This window comes from Nomascus leucogenys, chromosome 6 (assembly GCF_006542625.1).
Source record: "Nomascus leucogenys isolate Asia chromosome 6, Asia_NLE_v1, whole genome shotgun sequence".
Classification (NCBI taxonomy): Eukaryota; Metazoa; Chordata; class Mammalia; order Primates; family Hylobatidae; genus Nomascus; species Nomascus leucogenys.
Genome location: NC_044386.1, coordinates 149,470 through 169,240, shown reverse-complemented (window position 1 = coordinate 169,240; position 19,771 = coordinate 149,470). Strand labels below are relative to the sequence as shown.

Below are 19,771 nucleotides of genomic sequence, written 5' to 3'. Positions count from 1 at the left end.
CTCAGGTTCACGCCATTCTCCTGCCTCAGCCTCTCCGAGTAGCTGGGACTATAGGCGCCTGCCACCATGCCCGGCTAATTTTTTGTATTTTTTTTAGTAGAGACGGGGTTTCACCGTGGCCTCGATCTCCTGACCTCGTGATCCGCCCACCTCAGCCTCCCAAAGTGCTGGGATTACAAGCGTGAGCCACCACACCCGGCCTTGAAAAAAGTTTTAAAGTTTTTTTTTTTATAACATCATATATATTTTCTTCAACATGCAGGAGGTAGGAGGTATGACATGCAGGAGTCAGACAGGCCCCGCCCACGCCCATGCCTCTCCCCAGGACCCGCCTCTCCCCGGGCCCAGGCTGTGGGTCTCTTGAGGGTCTGCTCAAATGCTTCCAGGCTCGCTGGTGTTTCTCTTCCTTTTGATAATAACACTTTAAAAACTGATCATTCAGTAAAATTGACTTTTGTCTTTTGGTGGACAATTCTACAATTTATTTTTTCTTTTTTTGAGACGGTGTCTCCTCCCTCTCTTGCCCAGGCTTGAGTGCAGTGGTGTGATCTCGGCTCACTGCAACCTCCACCTTCCAGGCTCTAGCAATCCTCCCACCTCAGCCTCCCAAGTAGCTGGGACTACACAGGTGTGAGCCACCATGCCCAGATAATTTTTGTATTTTTGGTAGAGACGGGGTTTCACCACCTTGCCCAAGCTGGTCTCGAACTCCTGAGCTCAAGCAATCTGTCTGCCTTGGCCTCCCAAATTGGTGGGATTATGGGTGTGGGCCACTGCACCCAGCCTCAGTTCTACCAATTTTAACACATGTATAGATGCATATAACCACTTTGGGAGGCTGAGACAGGAGGATCACTTGAGACCAGGAGTTCAAGACCATCCTGGGCAACACAGGGAGACCCTGTCCCTACAAAATATTTTTAAAAATTAGCCAAGTGTGGTGGCATGCATCTGATCGTACCACTGCACTCCAGCCTGGGCAACAGAGGGAGACTAGCTCTAAAAAAAAAAAATATATATATATATATATATATATATATATATATATGTATGTATTCTTTTTTGGAGGGGGGTGGGGGAGAAGTGGTGATGCTACACGCATTTTTTCTTTCCTTTTCATTTTTAAAAATTAAAGCACAAAGATACAGTAAAATAAACTCATCATTTTTAGTGTAGGGTTTTTCAAATTTTGACACACAGAGCTGTGTCTGTAAGTATCAGCACAATCAGGAAACAGCCTCTGGCAACCACCAATACCTTTTCTTCCCTAGATGTGCCTTTTCCAGAATGTCATATCAACAGAACCACAGGTGTGCAGCCTTTTGAGTCTGACTCCACAGCATTCTGCATGAGATGCTGCATGTATGAGGTTTCTCAGATGTAAAGTATAGGGTATTCTTACAAAATGCTCTTTTTTGCATTTTCAAAGAAAGAGAAGCTCAAAATTTCTACATGGCTCTGAGAGAAGTCGTATCAGTCCTCACTGCTACAAAGTGCAGGGCTATGGAGTGAGACAAGCACAACCTGTGGCGTGAGGAACGATGGACCTGAACTCCGCCTTCGCCGATGATCAGCAACGGCCTGGGATAAGACGCCAGCTCTGCGTGTGCTGGCCTCCTGGGCTGTGGTCAGATCCACAGAGACAGAGTGTCTGAAGTAAGCCACCCTTTTAATACTATCTGTACCTTTCTAACTACAGATATAAAAGAGGGCATGTTTATAAGTTATGGCAGTGCTAGTTTTTATTTCACTTGAATCCATACAAAAAGCACCTGTTGTATAAAAACAGCAGAAATGATGCTAACAGTTAACACCAGAGAAAGGTAACGGGAAGAACGTGGGCCTGGGGTCCCACCATCCTTGCCACACAAACGTCCACCAGTGCCTCATCCACCTCACGCTGTTCTGAGCACACGAGGCTGGATAACCACCGTGAACATCTCTGAGGTGGGAGCGATGCTAACTGTCCTGTTCTTAGTGCACGTAAGACTCACACTCCCACACACGGTATTTCTTCTCCTGCACATTATTTGATGCTATCATGAAAAGAAAACCAGCAAGTGAAATCCAATCTGTCCGTAGAGGGTGGGAATCCTGTTCACTGTAAGTCATCCCTTCTCCTCTAATAGAGGTTAGCTGTACTTTGTTTTTAGAATGGCCTAAATTATTTTTCTAAGTATCAAGAAGTTACATATTCATTCATGCCAACTATTTAAAATATTTCATTGTAAATAAGTTATTTTTAATCAGGCAAGTAATATGTAATGAACTTCCCCTAAAAATAACAACTTCCTAATAGTGCTTTTTCTAAGCAGAACATAATGACTGCAAAATAATTTTTTTAAAAAAATGTAACCCCAAAAATGTCACCTTAACTGTTAAGATCCCCAACCAGCCTCTATGTAGTCTCAACATTTACCACCATATAATCTCTGGATTTCTCAGTTTAATCACTTCTAGGGAAAAAAAACCCGGACTACCTCTGTATGATCACTAAGCAAATTTCCAGTAACAAATCAAGGCTTTGTAACCGGCTGGGTGCAGTGGCTCATGCCTATAATCCCGATACTTTGGGAAGCTGAGGCAGAAGGACTGTTTGAGTCTAGGAGTTCAAGACCAGCCTGGGCAACATTGTGAGACCCTGTCTCTACAAAAAACATTTTTAAAAAAATTAGCCAGGTGTGATGGTGCATATCTGCAGTCCCTGCTACTTGGGACTCTGAAGGTTGAGGTGTTGAGGACTGCTTGAGCCCAGGAGGTTGAGGCTGCTTTGACTGTGCCACTGCCCTCCAGCCTGGGCTGACCCTGTCTCAAAAAAAAAGAAAAAAGACTTTGTAACTTCCAGCGCCTTCTCAAATAGTCTGGCTCCTGAAGAAAACACTTACCAGGCCTGCATGACTCTTCGATGCTCAGGGCACATGCCCGACCAAAGACAACCAGGTCCAAGAGAGAGTTTGCCCCGAGCCGGTTGGCACCATGTACCGAGGCACAGGCGGCCTCCCCACAGGCGTACAGGCCAGGCACAATCTGATCCTGGCCATTTACGTGCCTCAGGACCTGTGAAAAGGAAGATTCCAGGTGAAATGTCAAGGTGCCCATACCTCCACCAGCCCACCTCCCCCAACAGGGTGTCTGTGCTGCAGGTCAGAGAAAGAGAGGGAAGTAGGCCAGGCATGCAGTGGCTCACACCTGTAATCCCAGCACTCTGGGAGGCTGAGGTAGGTGGATCACCTGAGGTCAGGGGTTCAAGACCTGTCTGGCTAACATGGTGAAACCCCATCTCTATTAAAAATACAGCTGGGCACGGTGGCTCAAGCCTGTAATCCCAGCACTTTGGGAGGCCGAGGCGGGCGGATCACGAGGTCAGGAGATCGAGACCATCCTGGCTAACACGGTGAAACCCCGTCTGTACTAAAAATACAAAAAATTAGCTGGGCGTGGTGGTGGGCTCCTGTAGTCCCAGCTACTCGGGAGGCTGAGGCAGGAGAATGGCGTGAACCCAGGAGGTGGAGGTTGTGGTGAGCCGAGATCGCGCCACTGCACTCCAGCCTGGGGGACAGAGAAAGACTCCGTCTCAAAAAAAAAAAATAATAATAAAAATAAAAATACAAAAATTAGTGGGGCATGATGGCGGGTGCCTGTAATCCTAGCTACTAGGGAGGCTGAGGTGGAAAAATCACTTGAACCTGGGAGGCGGAGGTTGCAGTGAGCCGAGATCATGCTACTGCTCTCCAGCCGAAGCAACAGAGTGAGACCCCATCTCCAAGAAAAAAAAGAGAGGGAAGACCGTATCTAAGAGGGAAGTAAGGACCACAGCTACTCTTCTTCAGAGGGAAGCTTCCGAATGTATCCCTCAGTTTCCCCTCTGCCCCTGAGCACCTGCTGTTACAAGCAGGTCAGAGGACCTCCAGGGTCAGCATCTGCGACTGTGCCCCGTGTCCCATGTTCCCGAGGCCCTCACCACCTGTGCTCCAGCTCAGACCCGGGAGCATGGCAGGTGGAGGAACATCAGCAGGGGAGACTGATGTTCCACACTCTTCTACCCCCTGTTCACCTCTTCATCTACGCAGGGAAACTAACAGCTTCCACCCACCTCGCCCAACAAGGAGCCTAAGTGACTGACAAGCTCTGTGTGAACCTCAAACCACTCAAAGGTACAAGATCATTAGAAATAGGAATTATAAAGATCCCTCGATGTAGAAGATCATTAGAAATAACACAAGATCATATAGGAAAGTAATTACAAAATGGAAAAAGCTGCAAATGATGTTATCTATGACAGTTTACTAAGGAGGAATAAATTACTAAGCCCCGCTCCATCCTCCAGTGATAGAAATTTAAAGTGCGACCTAGAAAACAATACAGTACTTTCTTGAAGGAAACATCTGTCTCTTCCTCTAAGATCTAGAGACAACCGCGAGGTGGGCCCCGATGTCCCAGCCTTCTTTCCAGCTGTGGAGGAGGAGCCAGCACCATCACCTGCCCCTTGTAGTTGGTGGGAATGCCGCCCATGTTATAATGCACAGTGGGGAGGACAGGGATCGGCTCCTTCGTGACGTCCACGCCAGCGAAGATCATGGCTGTCTCTGAAATGCCGGGCAGGCGCGTGGCCAGCTGCTCTGGAGGGAGGTGGTGCAGCTGCAGGTAGACGTGATCTTTCTCAGGGCCACAGCCTCTGGTAAGACAGAACACCATCACATAAGGCAGAGAACGGCAACGGCAGGAGACCTGAGAATACGTCATCTTGGAAGCCTGTGAGTTTCAACATGTTTTGATACTGAGGAAAATTTCCCCTCATGTATGGTCACCCTCTCATCGAATCTTTTCTAAGCATCTTCTGTGTGCCAAGGATAATCCTAGGTGCTGGGACACAGCTGAGAACCAGAACAAAAACTCTGCCCTCACTGAACTGACACTCGTCTCAGGGATCACAGCCTGCTGCGGCTGTCCTTGGTAAGAGCATTAGAAAGGCCTCTGCCAAATACAGTCGCCCCTGCGTATCCGTGGCAGGTTCGGTCCAGGACCCCCACGGATACCAAAATCCGTGGATGCTCAAGTCACTAATATAAAATGGGAGAGTATTTGCATATAACCTATGCACATCCTCCTCTATACTTTAAATCATCCTCATTTAAAGTTTTACATTTAAGTTTTACAACAACTCCAGGATTACTCATAGTACCCAGTACAATGTAAATGCTAGTAAATAGTTGTTACACTGTGTTGTTTAGGGAACAATGACAAGGAAAAACAGTGCATAGTTGTAAGGAAGCAAATTTATTTTCAATACATGGTTGAAACCACACATGTGGAACCAATGGGTACGGAGGGCCATCATATTCCAAAAGACCATTTGACTTCTCTGTTTTGTTTTTGTTTTTGAGACGGAGTCTTGCTCTGTCGCCCAGGCTGGAGTGCAGTGGTGTGATCTCAGCTCACTGCGAGCTCCGCCTCCCGGGTTCACGCTATTCTCCTGCCTCAGCCTCCCGAGTAGCTGAGACTACAGGCACCCACCACTATGCCCAGCTAATTTTTTGTATTTTTAGTAGAGACGGGGTTTCACCGTGTTAGTCAGGATGGTCTTGATCTCCTGACCTCCTGATCCGCCCGCCTCGGCCTCCCAAAGTGCTGAGATTACAGGCATGAGCCACCGTGCCTGGCCTGAGTTCTCTGTTTTTTTAAATATAAAAATGTAAAACCTCTAAAGGCCATACCCGCAGATATTTAGCAAGTGTCATTACGTTAAAGAACAGGGTCAGGCAATGAAAGAGCTGCAAATTGTTTTACTGAAAGCCAAATAACCCGCACACTTTGAAAGCTGCCAAAAACCTCTGTGGGTATCAGACATGACACCCAAGGCCCACATGCCGACTTCCGGTTGGGTGTGTCTCTCTCTCCCATACTCCGTCACATACTCACACACACTAAGAGAAACTCTGTTCCACAGATGTGAGAAAGAAACTGGCTAAAATTTTCAAAATGTAGGTCTTTAGGAAAATATCAGACTAATAGACGCCTGCCAGCAGCTGACAGAGGTGGCTGTGCACGTGTGCCTGCACCCGAAGGTGAGGGCGAGCGGTGCTGAAACTCACAGAAACAACCCCGGCCCGTGTGCCCGCTCAGACAGCGATGGTGGTAAATCACACGCACCTTCCTTCACGGATCTCCAAAGTCATCGACCGACACACCACATCTCTAGATGCCAGGTCCTTCGCGACAGGGGCGTATCGCTCCATAAACCTTTCGCCTTGACTGTTAATGAGAATCCCTCCCTCTCCACGACATCCTTCCGTAATGAGACAACCAGCACCGTATATGCCTGCAAAAAATCACACACATTTAAAACCTAACAATTGCTAGGTCTCTATTTCAAATGCATTATTTTTTTCAAGATATTTTTTGGGGGAGAGAGGAAAAAGATATGCAGAAGGCATTATATGCAAAACTGAATAGAAAGAACAGTTAAGATACAGTAGAAAGTCTGGATAACAAAAAGCACGGACAAGGCTGACAGCTGCAGCAGAGGCTGGGGCAGAGCGGCGTCCCCAGTGAGGAGAAAGGCCGGCCCACAGACCTCTGGCCAATACTCTGATTACAGCCCGGTGTACATCACATGCCTCAAATTTTGTTTTAATTTTTGAACATTCTTGCCGGGCGCGGTGGCTCACGCTTGTAATCCCAGCACTTTGGGAGGCCGAGGCGGGCGGATCACGAGGTCAGGAGATCGAGACCACGGTGAAACCCTGTCTCTACTAAAAATACAAAAAATTAGCCGGGCGTGGTGGCGGGCGCCTGTAGTCCCAGCTACTTGGAGAGGCTGAGGCAGGAGAATGGCGTGAACCCGGGAGGCGGAGCTTGCAGTGAGCCGAGATCGCGCCACTGCACTCCAGCCTGGGCGACAAAGCGAGACTCCGTCTCAAAAAAAAAAAAAATTTTTGAACATTCTTTTGCACTATGATACTGTGGTGACTAGTTAAGAATGCTAGCTTGGAGAATTCATATCTAAATTACTCAAACAGTGGCAAGGACAGTAATAATGATTATTTTAGGTAATATTTACACTGCACTTGCTATGGGCAGTTCTAGCTGCTTTCCCCATATTAACTCGTTTAAGTCTTACAACAACTCTGGGTGTACGACCCCCTTTCTCAGTGACAAGCAAATTAACGCTTGGTAACATCCAGTCATGCAGCTGAGGACAGAGCTCAAACCCAAACCTGGGCAGTCCGGCGGCCTGTGCTCCAAACAGCGGCTCTGTGACTCCTCGGTGCGATGAGAAACAGGGCGTGCCAAGCTCTCGAATTTTAACAAAGGACATAGAAAACCCTAAACTAAATGTATTTTAAAAGCTACAATTTTTATTAGTATACAAAAAGGGCAATCTTGCTTTTAAAACAAGAATGTGATTCTTGCATCTCACCTGCCTTTTGATTTTCTAAGTTTCAATGCTCTTTTTTCTGTGGATTACTTCTCACATATTGAAGACAAAGCATGAGAAGTGGAGCTCTAAGCAAATTACAGATGGAATTCAGGGCTCAGTGACATTTTATTGATTAAAAACAGCAATAAAAAATACAACAGGCTGGGTGCAGTGGCTCATGGCTATAATCCCAGCACTCTGAGGGGCTGAGGCAGGAGGATCGCCTAAGCCCTGGAGTTTGAGACCAGCCTGGGGAAAATGGTGACACCCTGTCTCTACCAAAAACAAAAAAACCCTCAAAACTTAGCTGGGCATGGTAACATGGCTGTAGTCCCAGCTGTTTGGGAGGCTGAGGTGGAAGGATCGTTTGAGCCTGGGAGACAAAGGCTGCAGTGAGCCAAGACTGCTCCACTGCACTCCAGCCTGGGCAACAGAGCAAGACCCCGTCTCTAAACAAATTAAAAAAAAAAAAACACCTACAACAAATTCATTTCTTGTTTTCTTCCCTTCCAGGGATCAGAAAGCTGACACTGACTAAGAGAAGACACAGGTCTGGTTCTTTAGCACCACTCCAGGGGTCTCCGTCGTCCACAGGTCAGAAAAGCAACCCAGAGAAGTCCAGGATGAGTCACCTCGAACAAGAGGCAGATGTGTGTGTGTCTCTCTCTGACTCATTCGAAGAACCTCCCCCAAACTCAAGACTTCAACTGTCATTTCTGTGTTAATGTCTCCGAATTGCACATTCGTAACCGCAACCGTCAGACGTCCCCAAGACGAGTTTACCTTCCCCACAACAAGCTCCCTCAGTGGTCATGTGGGCTGAGCCCAACGCCCAACGTCACATAGGGTTCTGTCACGGCTGTGTCCTAACTTCACATCCCGTTATCGCAGAAGCTCCATGTTCTCCTACAAAGCTGAATCTGCCTGTGCTGCTTCTCGCTTCCACGGCATTCTCCCAGCTCTCAGAATGCTCACTCAGTAAACCCCGATGGAGACCCTGCCATGTGCTGGGCATGGAGCACCCCAGTTAATGAGAAGACCTGCCTGCCCGAGGAGCTGACGACCTCGCTGCGAAGAGGGACACTGAACAATCCCTGCTTTACTTTTTTTTTATTTTGAGACGGAGTCTTACTCTGTGGCCCAGGCTGGAGTGCAGTGGCGTGATCTTGGCTCACTGCAACCTCTGCCTCCCAGGTTCAAGCATTCCTCCCACATCAGCCTCCCAAGTAGCTGGGATTACAGGTACATGCCACCACGCCCAGCTGATTTTTGTATTTTTAGTAGAGATGAGGTTTCATCATGTTAGTCAGGCTGGTCTGGAACTCCTGACCTCAGGTGATCTGCCCGCCTTGGCCTCCTAAAGTGCTGGGATTACAGGCGTGAGCCACCGCGCCCGGCCTCAATCCCTGCTTTACTGCTGGCTTTAAGTATCAACAAGGCAGGGTTTAGGACTCTTGAGAAATGCATAAGACCGGTGGCCCAAACTGCCTTAGGGGAAGGGAAGTGTGGGAAAAGTCTCCTTAAGGAAATGACATTGAAGTTAGGACCTGAGAGCTGAGGAAGCCGATCTTTGAAACCATGTTATTACATAAAACTATGGAAAAGCAATGAGTAGGCACCACACGCTTACGGGACACACACAAGCCGAACGCCTGCCAGGCAAGGCGTTCTGCCCTACCTGTGGGGTGGAACTGAACAAACTCTAGGTCCTGGCAAGGAAGTCCCGCCCTGGTGATCATGGCCGTGCCGTCGCCGGTGCTGGTGTGGGCAGACGTGCAGCTGAAGTAGGTGCGCCCGTAGCCTCTGGAAACAACAGACAGCAGTGACTGCACACAGCGGCCCACGTCCGGACCTCCTGTCTGGTGAGATCACAGAATGGACACGGCAGCCCCCGGCACCGTCTTCTCAGTGCTGTGTGCACACAACCCCCTACTCACGCACACCCCACACACATCACTGGGGGCCACGCCAGTGGTGCTGCTACCTGTGCAGGTAGGATAGAAGCCTAGGATCAGCGAAAGGACTTCCATTTGTATTTTATTTATTTATTTTGAGATAGGATCTAACTCTGTCGCCCAGGCTGGAGTATGGTGGCACGATCTCGGCTCACAGCAACCTCCGGCTCCCAGGTTCAAGTGATTCTTCCGCCTCGGCCTCCCGAGTGACTGGGATTACAGGTGTGCACCACCATGCCCAGTTAATTTTTGTATTTTTAGTAGAGATGGGGTTTCGCCATGTTGGCCAGGCTGGTCTCGAACTCCTGACCTCAAGTGATCCTCCCACTTTGGCCTCCCAAAGTGCTGGGATTACAGGCATGAGCCACCGTGCACCTGGCCCTATTTGTATTTTAGGTTTGTGCTGTTCAAAAGGTTTCCCCAATAAGCATATACTACTTTTATAATGAAAATTTTAAAATTTTTATGGATTTTTTTTTCCCCCAGATTTACTGAGGTATGATTGATGAATTAAAAAAAAAAAACTATATATTTAAGGTGTACAGTGTGATGATTGGGTATATTTTGTGAAATGATGACACAATCAAGTTAATACACATCTATCACCTCATACAATTATCCTTTTTTTGGAGATACAGACGCCTAAGGTCTACTCTCTTCACAAATTTCAAGTTATAATATTAACTCTAGCCACCATGCTGTATGATGTTAACTCTAGCCACCATGCTGTATGTTAACTCTAGCCACCATGCTGTATAATATTAACTCTAGCCACCATGCTGTATATTAACTCTAGCCACCATGCTGTATATTTAACTCTAGCCACCATGCTGTATATTAACTCTAGCCACCATGCTGTATAATATTAACTCTAGCCACCATGCTGTATATTAACTCTAGCCACCATGCTGTATATTTAACTCTAGCCACCATGCTGTATATTAACTCTAGCCACCATGCTGTATAATATTAACTCTAGCCACCATGCTGTATATTAACTCTAGCCACCATGCTGTATGATGTTAACTCTGCCACCATGCTGTATGATGTTAACTCTAGCCACCATGCTGTATGAGTTAACTCTAGCCACCATGTGATAATTTAACTCTAGCCACCATGCTGTATAATGTTAACTCTGGCCACCATGCTGTATAATATTAACTATAGTCACCGTGTTGTATATCAGACCTTCAGAACTTCACCTTGTAACGGGAAGTTACACTTTTAATCAGCATCGCCAAAGTCTGCATTCCCCCAGCCCCTGGCAACCACTGTCCTACTCTGTTTCTATGAGTTGTGACTGTTTTAGATCCACATGTGAGTGACAGGCAGTATCTGTCTTTCTGTGCCTGGCTTATTTCACTTAACATACTGACTTTGGGTTCATCCACGTTGTCTCACATGACAGGATTTGCTTCGTTTTCATAGCTGAATAGTATTCAGTTGTGTATACACACCAATTGTCATTAAACACCAACACATATTTAGGTTGTTTCCTTATCTCGGGTATTGTGAATAACGCTGCAATGAACATGGGCGTCCAGGTGTCTCTTTGAGCTTCTGATTTCATGCCCTTTGGATATACACCCAGAAATGGGGTTGCTGGAGCACATGGTAGTCCTGTGAATTTTGAGGAACCTCCAGATTTTTCCATAATAGTTGTATTAATTTACATTCCCACAGACAGTACACAGGGTTCCCTTTTCCCCACATCCTCACCAACACTTGCTCTCTTTTGTCCTCTTGGTAACAGCCATTCTAACTGGAGCGAGATGAGATGATACTCGCTGGGGTTTTAATTTGCATTTCTCTGGTGCTTAGTGATGTTGAGCATTTTTTCATACATCAGTTGGCCATTTGTACGTCTCCTCTGGAAAAATACCTATTCAAGTCCTTTGCCCACTTTTAGTAGGGTTGTTTTTTAGTAGGGCTTAGTAGGTTGCTTTTAGTAGGGTTTTTTTTTTTTGCTATTTTAGATAGTAAGATATTATTAGATATATGGTTTGGAAAATATTTTTTCCCAACCTGTAGTTTTGCTGATTTTTTCCTTGGCTGTACTGACACTTTTTAACATTTAAAATGGTTAAAGTAACTGACAGTGTATAAAATTAAAGTTACTTATTTTCATTATGTGAAGAAGGACTTATCCATCCCAGGAATCAGTATCAACACGGTACCCACTAAAGCAAGAAAGATTTTGCCAGAAAATCCCATGTGACTCTTCGGACCACAGTTTCCTCATCTAAAATCGGGAGAGGTAAGCTGTGAACCTGATGGCAGCCACTACCGTCTACTGAGGGCCATGCTTTCTCATCCCGAGGCAGGTGCTGCTGTCCTCACCCTTTACAGGTGAGGAACCACGGCTGGGAAAGGCCATCACCCTCACACAGTTATATCAAGGCCTGTGTCTGAACTGTTATTCTACAATGCCTCGATTTTCATTAAAATAAACTCTAAATGAAATTTATTCATTTTTGTAAATGAAATAAAGTAGAAATTAGATTCCTACCCTGTGGCAACAACAGTGTTCTTTGCTCTTATGCGATGGATGGACCCGTCCTCTATGCACAGTGCGATGACACCACGGCACTCCCCGTTCTCCATCAGGAGATCCAAGGCAAAATACTCCACAAAATAGCTGGTATCATATCGCAGAGACTAAAAGGAAAAAAAAGGGCAGGAAGTGTTAAGCCAACCTTTAAGGTTTTTTTTTGAGACGGGTCTCGCCTGCGCCAGGCTGGAGTGCGTGGCCAATCTCGCCACTGCAGCCCGCCCCCGGTCCCCATCTCCCCTCCCTCTCCGATACTGATACAGCCCTGCACCCGCCCCTATTTTTTTTTTATAGAGATGGGTTCACCGATCCGTCTCCTGACCTCGGTCCCCCCCTTGGCCTCCCAATGCTGGATCAGCGTGACCCCGCCCCAACCTTTAAGGTTTTAAGGTGATATCTGCTCATGTGAATAGGTGAAAGAACTTGATCCAAATGGACCAGGTAAGTCCAAGGAAATCAGCAACAATGTCAACGACACTGTCAGAGCCCGAGAGGGCATTCCACGCCGAGCAGCACAAACAGTGTGCTACAGAACGCAGCAGCAACAGCTCCTATTCTGGTGACACATTTCCTACTTCCACACAACCCGAAGGGGCACTCCACACTGTCCGGTGGCCGCATGCAGCTCTGCTCAGTCTGGTGTCAGAGTGAGGTCCACAGACCATGGGGTCACAGCCCAGATGGGAGCTGCTGGCAACACATAACCATTTAATTAATTAAAATAAATCAAAACGTTCAGCTCTTCAGCTACACCAGCCACATCAGCAACAGCCACATGTGGCTGGCAGCTACCAAAGCGGATGGTTGCAGACCAGCAGATTCCGGTGCCCCAGAAAGGTAGGCACTGGACAGCGCTGCCCACCTGGACCTGCTGTTCCCTCAGCCAGTGCAAGTTGCTCTCGTAAGCCTGGGCCAGCTCCCCACATGACAGCTCCTGCTCCGGACGGAGCCAGTGTCTCCTCCCACCACACACTTGTCGATCCACTCAGCCAAGAGAAGTCACTGGTGTCCTAACAACTTGCAAATTAATGATCCATCCCCATTCATCAGAAAACAACAAAGTTCAGAATATTGATTCCTCTGAATCAATACTGTTCAGAATATTATTTGGTCATGCCAAAGTTGACCCTGATTACCAGTAACTATTGTCACCTCAAGTCTTTGTCCAGTGATAACAGTTAATATTAAAACAATCCATGGCTGGGTATGGTGGCTCATGCCTGCAATCCCAGCACTTTGGGAGGCCGAGGCTGGTGGACTGCCGGAGCTCAGGAGTTCGGGACCAGCCTGGGCAACATGGGAAACCCTGTCTTTACTAAAACACAAAAAATTAGCCAGGCGTGGTGGTGTGCGCCTGTAGTCCTAGCTACTCGGGAGGCTGAGGCAGGAGAATTGCTTGAATCTGGGAGGTGGAGGTTGCAGTGAGCCGAGATCACGCTGCTGTACTCTAGCCTGGGTGACAGGGTGAGACTCCGTCTCAAAAACAAAACAAAACAAACAAGCAAAACCAATCCATTCAGGAACTCAGAGGTGGCAAAAGAGCCTTAAAATACTTGTTCTTTTTCTTTTTTGTTTTTATTTATTTATTTTTTTGAGATGGAGTCTCGCTCTGTCGCCCAGGCTGGAGTGCAGTGGCGCCATCTTGGCTCACTGCAAGCTCCACCTCCTGGGTTCATGCCATTCTCCTGCCTCAGCCTCCCAAGTAGCTGGGACTACAGGCGCCCACCACCATGCCCGGCTAATTTTTGTATATTTTTAGTAGAGACGGGATTTCACAGTGTTAGGCAAGATGGCCTCGAACTCCTGATCTTGTGATCTGCCCGCCTCGGCCTCCCAAAGTGCTGGGATTACAGGCGTGAGCCACCGCACCCGGCCTGTTCTTTTTCTTTTTTTGAGACAGGGTCTCCTGTTGCCCAAGCTTGAGTGCAGTGGTATGAACATGGCTCATTGTAGCCTCAACCTCCTGGTCTCAAGTGATCCAGGAGCCTCAGCCTCCTGAGTAATTGGGATTACAAGCATGTACCACCATGCCCAGCTAATTTTTAAACTCTTTGTAGAGACAGGGTCTCGCTATGTTGTCCAGGCTGTTCTCAAACTTCTGGTCACAAGTGATCCTCCTGCCTTGGCCTCCTAAAGTGCTGGGATTACAGACGTGGGCCACTGTGCCTGGCCTGCTTGCTCTGTTCTTGTATGTTGAGTGTCTCATATCCCAAGTTAAAACCTGGTATATAAGATTATCAATTCAACTTTCCAAAATAGATACAAGAAGTAACACATTGCCTTAGGGGCAGCTCCTCAAGGCACATGTCTGGTCCTGTCACATCAACAGTCGCTGCATGTGTCCCACACCGCTGTTCTCTGTTGCTTTTTACGTAATCTCTGGCTGACTCACTGGGCACGCTAACCCATTCCCTGCTGTTACCATAAGCCCCAGAACTACATGTCCTGTCTCAGGTGGACCGGGGGCAGCCTTACCCTTCCATATAAGGTATGCAATAGCGAGTGGCCGGTCCGATCAGCCACACAGCAGCACCGATGGGCCTGTCCGCCCTTTCCAAACTTGAGGCTCTGTCCACCAAATGCACGCTGATAAATCTTTCCATCTTCAGTTCTGCTAAATGGCATGCCGTAATTTTCTAGCTGGGAAAGACAAAAACAAACAAAAACCTTATTACCTTAAAGGAGTCAAGATATTCATAGCTAATCTACACTAAACAACTTTAACACAAATCTGCAAACCCAAAGTAACCTATTCTGTGAAAATGTCAACACTTCATCAAAGAGAAGTTTTCTTGTTACATGTAATGCATAGTTCATGACAGAAAAAGACTCCTCTTGTGAGCTTTGCTAATCACCATTCTTTCGGCTGCCACATCTGCCTCAATTGCTTACATTTTTTCCCGGACTCTTGTACTAGAAACAGACCACGAGAGCACCCAGAGCCTCCCGCCCATCACCTCGACCACAGCGGCAGGGGCCTGCTCTGTCATGTAGTGGATGGCATCCTGGTCCCCCAGCCAGTCGGAGCCCTTCACGGTGTCGTAGAAATGCCACCTCCAGTTGTCCTCCTCCATGTTCCCCAGAGCAGCATTGATTCCTCCCTGGAAACACCAACCACTCCTTACAAGCCACAAACAGGAGCCCCAGCTTTCTCTTCCAGGCCCAAATCCACCCACTGGGGGATTCAGAGAAAGCCAACTACTCACGCGGTGACTCCCAGCGAGGGCTGACCTCAGCAGAGGAGCAGGGAGGCCTGACAGATCCCAGATCACAACCCCTCCCCGACTCACCCAGTGATTCCATCCCTTAGCCTCAGTCTCCTCATCTGTGTGGTGGAGACAGAGGGAACTGCAAGAAGGGCTGACTGGAGCAGTGAGGGAAAGGCTACCTGTAATATGCTTATTACCTAACATATCTGGCACAGAAAAGGTACTCAACAAATCTTTCCAGATAATTTTATTAACAAATCTTCCCAAAGGCATTTACGGGCATGTGTTAAAGAGCAGAAGTGCTTCCTGACAAGTAATAAACTCCACGCTCAGAGTCGCACTCCCCTGTACCCCTGCTTCCTTTGGCTGTGTGTGCCCACCACCGTCTTACCCCTCAGAGAGTCCCAGAAGACAGCAGCACAGGGACAAATGAAACCCTTGCCCTTTTCTTCCCCAGATTCCTCCTCTTTAGATGATCTCCTTTTCTTAAGGTGTTGGGGTGGCGGGGGTGGGTGGGGAGGGTAGTAGGCGAGATGGTCACAGAAAACCCAAGTGTGACTGGAGTCCCAATTAAGAGTGACAACAAGGCTCCCGCCCTTCAAAGTCCCCAGGGAAGAGGCTCCAGGGAGAGACCCCTGAGAGGGTGAGCTCAGTGAGTAAGGCACAGCAAGAGGCCATGTGGCTGGCCCGGGGAGGAGGCAGGAGCCTCCCCAGGTAGAAAATGCGAAGCTGCGCAGGACCTGCACGGAGTGGGAGCACGGTGGGGCACCTTTCTCTCACCTGCGCCGCAACAGTGTGTGACCTGGTAGGAAACAGCTTTGTAACACACGCTGTATTAAACCCTGCCTCAGAAAGGCCAAATGCGGCTCGCAAGCCTGCCCCTCCAGCGCCTACCACCACTGCGTCGAATTCATGATCCACTACTGGATACTGGGCAGAAATCTGGAAAAGAAAAATCCACCTGTCAATCACATGTTCCACTATGCCAAACATGAAGACTCTTGTGACAGTGAAAGAGCCTGACAAACATAAAAGGAGCAACTGCTGGGCACACAGGGCCTCCATCCTGTCCTGGGGCTGAGCCCTGAACAGTGCGGGCAGAGGTGGGCACATTCGCACCTGGAGAAGGGACTGACAATCAGATTCTATGAATGGTAGAGGGTCTATCCCATGGGATCAGACTGAGGACCACAACTCTACTTCAGGGCCGTGCCTATGCTTATGCCTGAGAAGGTGCCAAGGAGTATTCAGTCGCTATTGTGAGCTTATGAGAAAAGAACTTCTCAGCAAGTTTCAGTTTTCCAACAGAGAGAGAACAGGCACACTCAACACCAAGGAACCCACACCGGAAGGGCCCCACGGTCCTATTTTCAGTAGGATTTTATCATCTATCACAGCAGATACTGTTCATTTTAATTTATTCCTTTACTTGACCTAAATTTAAATCTAGTTTATAGATACATAAGACATACAACTAAAAATGTAAACATTTATGTTTATATTTGTACTTGCAATTAAGTATTATTACACTGAAAATAATTTCAGCATGCACTGGATACCTATAAGAAATTTTTGTCTTATGTCTATGACTCATATGAAAACAAACTGGTATAGATCCTTACCTCCTAAGCCAAAAAAATCATTTATAATGGAACAAAAAGCATGAACTTACAGAATCTGAAACTTTAGCAGATGCCCTCTTGTTCCCATCAACAGTGAAGTGAAAACCTCGGGTTCCTGTTTGCAACACTGTTGGCCACTGGAGACACAGAAGACACAGATCCAGAGGGTTAGTGTCCTGAAGGAACAAATGCTGCGGGAGACAGTAATTCAGATTTCCCCTTGCAAATTGTTCACCTTCTTATGTACCCAGGTGCTCCTGTGCATCCAGAGAGCTCAGCTGGGACACTCTACTTAACCCTGAAGGCAGCCCAAGGGGCAATGAAGGACTGAGCCCCCAGGTCCTCCTTTCCACCCTGACTTGGCACTCTAGAAAACCAGGATGAAGCTTGTTTCCAAACAGGATACTCACTGACTCAGATACGAAATGAAAAAGGCACACTTCCTCTGTAAAGTCTTAATTTATGCTACTTATGGAGAAGGGGAAAGACATCTATATCGTATTACTGTATGTGGTATTTTGCAAATAATGAAGCATTTCAACTGGCTGCATCATAGCCCTTTCCACATTACAGTTCCAATCATCCGTGAGGGCTTGCGGTCAGTTCAAAAGGCACTGGACACTGAATCAGGAGATCTGTATCCTGGAACAGTAAAAGCTGACAGCCCAGAGGGACGAGGTGTCATCCCTTCATCACACAGGAGGATGTCGGATGCACACTCTCCCCTGCCTGGCTGCTCCTGGCTTTTTCCTGGCCAACGTCTACAACTTGACACATCTTGCTACTTAAGTTTTCCATCTTAGAAATCTTTACCCAAGAAAACTGGTTTTGGTGTTTAGTTTTTAGTGGCTCTGTGTGAGAGAGGTGACACTGTCCATATGCTAAGGTTGGCCAGCCATTTAGGGGATACGTTTTCCATTCTGCTGGCTACATTTTAGAAGACCACTGAATAGTCTCAGAAATATCATAAAGAATAGTTTTAGGAGCTGGGCATGGTGGCTCATGCCTGTAATCCCAGCATTTTGGGAGGCCAAAGTGGGTGGATCACCTGAAGTCAGGTGTTCAAGACCAGTCTGGCCAACATGGCAAAACCCCATCTCTACTAACAATTAGTCGGGCGTCGTGGCAGGCACCTGTAATCCCAGCTACTTGGAAAGCTGAGGCAGGAGAATCGCTCGAACCCAGGAGGCACAGGTTGCAGTGAGCCTAGACTGCGCCACTGCACTCCGGCCTGGGCGACAGAGCGAGACAACGTCTCCAAAAGAAAAAAAAAATAAGAAGAAAAGAAAAGAAAAAGAAGGCTTTAGGAAATAATACAATCAGAAGAGGGGATGTGAGGGATGTCTTCAAGTATTCAGAAATACTTGCAATTCAAAAATTACTTATTATGTGGGATAAAAAATTATTCTTCATTTCTCCAATTTCTAGTCTCTGTTTTTATTGACATAAGCTAATTTCATTTTTTCTTTTTTCAGAAAATGAATAAGAATGAATATTCTTCTACCTTAGTATAATCTTTTACATGCTAAAATCATATTTTAAGAAAGAAGTCTTTGAAATAATTTTAATACAAACGTTCTTGAAAATTTTGTAAAGTGCCCTATTAACATAGGTAATAGCACCAATAAGAACAGTACATTATACCAAACGTAAGTAGAAACAGGGAAATCACTCAATGTTTATTTGTTCTTTCTAGGATGTCGATGTGGAATACCCACTGCCCACCCCCCACCACACACACACAGAGCTAGCTTAAAAGGGGCAGCTAGTATAACACAATTTCGAACAAATTATCACGCCATCCCCCTGGGGAAAAGGACACTAACCCTCTGCTTCTAAATCTAATCTGGGGCAGATATTTGAATTTGGAAAGCCCAACTTTAAGCCAATATCAGTCTTTAGATAAAACTAGTTTTGACACAAGACTAGTCTTTTGTGCCAATTATTAATTTTTTTAGGAGAAACTATCAAACATTTCCTCTAAGAAAAAAAATGGGGAACATATAACTAAAAGGAATACTTAGACCTTGCTTAACAATAAAGAATTTCAGATGACTGAATTAGGAAGTGGAGGGGGAAAAGTAAGAAGTGCAGAGACTTTATTATCCGAAATGTAGCAAAGTAAGGGGTCCTCATCTAATAAAACGCACCTATAAATCATGAGCAAGAAACTAATCTGCATGTACAATCTACACAATTACAAAAGCAGCCAGTGAAGAACCTAAAAACGCACGACTGTATCAGGAAGAAGCGGAAAGCAGGGTAGTTTAAGTGAACTAAATCCCCTCTCCAGGCAAGAAGTCTAAAACTGATAAAAATGCACCTGCATATCCACTAAAGAAACAGAGGTATTACAAATACCAGGAGTCAATATCAGAAACAGGAATTGCTTTCATGGAAAATGAACTGGGCAGGGAGGGGGGAGGTATACTCATTGATTCTTTTACAACTGCGTGTAATTATTCTCACTAGAATTTTAGTGTTTATTATTTTAAAAACAGAGATACTTAAAATACAGTTCGGCCGGGCGTGGTGGCTCACGCCTGTAATCCCACCCCTTTGGGAGACCGAGGCGGGCAGATCACGATGTCAGGAGATGGAGACCATTCTGGCTAACACGGTGAAACCCCGTCTCTACTAAAAACACAAAAAAATTAGCCGGGCATGATGGCGGGTGCCTGTAGTTCCAGCTACTCGAGAGGCTGAGGCAGGAGAATGGCATGAACCCGGGAGGCAGAGCTTGCAGTGAGCCGAGATCGCGCCACTGGACTCCAGCCTGGGTGACAGAGTGAGACTCCGTCTCAAAAAAAAAAAAAAAAAAAAAAAAAAAAAATACAGTTCACACATGGTTACTGTGCATAGGCTGTGAGCCCTGGTTCACAAGAGCACCACCAAAGGTTTCAAACATTACCCACGGAATCCTCACTAACCCCATGGAAAGACGGAAGCTCAGAAAGGATTCAAGTCGGCCGGCTGGCTCTGGATACTGGACTTGCCCCCTATCTAAAGACCCT

The 19,771-nt window shown here is 46.7% G+C and overlaps 1 protein-coding gene across 9 annotated transcripts in view; it reads right to left on the bottom strand.

Annotated features, from left to right (window-relative positions):
* SDHA (succinate dehydrogenase complex flavoprotein subunit A) overlaps positions 1-19,771 on the bottom strand; it is a 47,693-nt gene that overhangs the window by 25,302 nt on the left and 2,620 nt on the right. For 8 of the 9 annotated variants that reach the window (XR_004030382.1, XR_004030383.1, XM_030813862.1 and 5 more), the window contains exons 2-10: positions 16,808-16,894; positions 15,916-16,077; positions 14,884-15,027; positions 14,402-14,566; positions 11,885-12,033; positions 9,099-9,223; positions 6,151-6,319; positions 4,480-4,675; positions 2,886-3,057 (exon numbers count right to left, since the gene is read on the bottom strand). Coding sequence is in view for 7 of the 9 variants with exons in the window: in XM_030813862.1 (XP_030669722.1) it covers positions 2,886-3,057; positions 4,480-4,675; positions 6,151-6,319; positions 9,099-9,223; positions 11,885-12,033; positions 14,402-14,566; positions 14,884-15,027; positions 15,916-16,077; positions 16,808-16,894 (1,369 nt within the window). In the remaining 2 variants the exon portion in view is untranslated. Of the gene's footprint in view, positions 1-2,885; positions 3,058-4,479; positions 4,676-6,150; positions 6,320-9,098; positions 9,224-11,884; positions 12,034-14,401; positions 14,567-14,883; positions 15,028-15,132; positions 15,252-15,915; positions 16,078-16,807; positions 16,895-19,771 lie in introns of those variants that run through there. The other variant, XM_030813867.1, reaches the window with a different exon arrangement.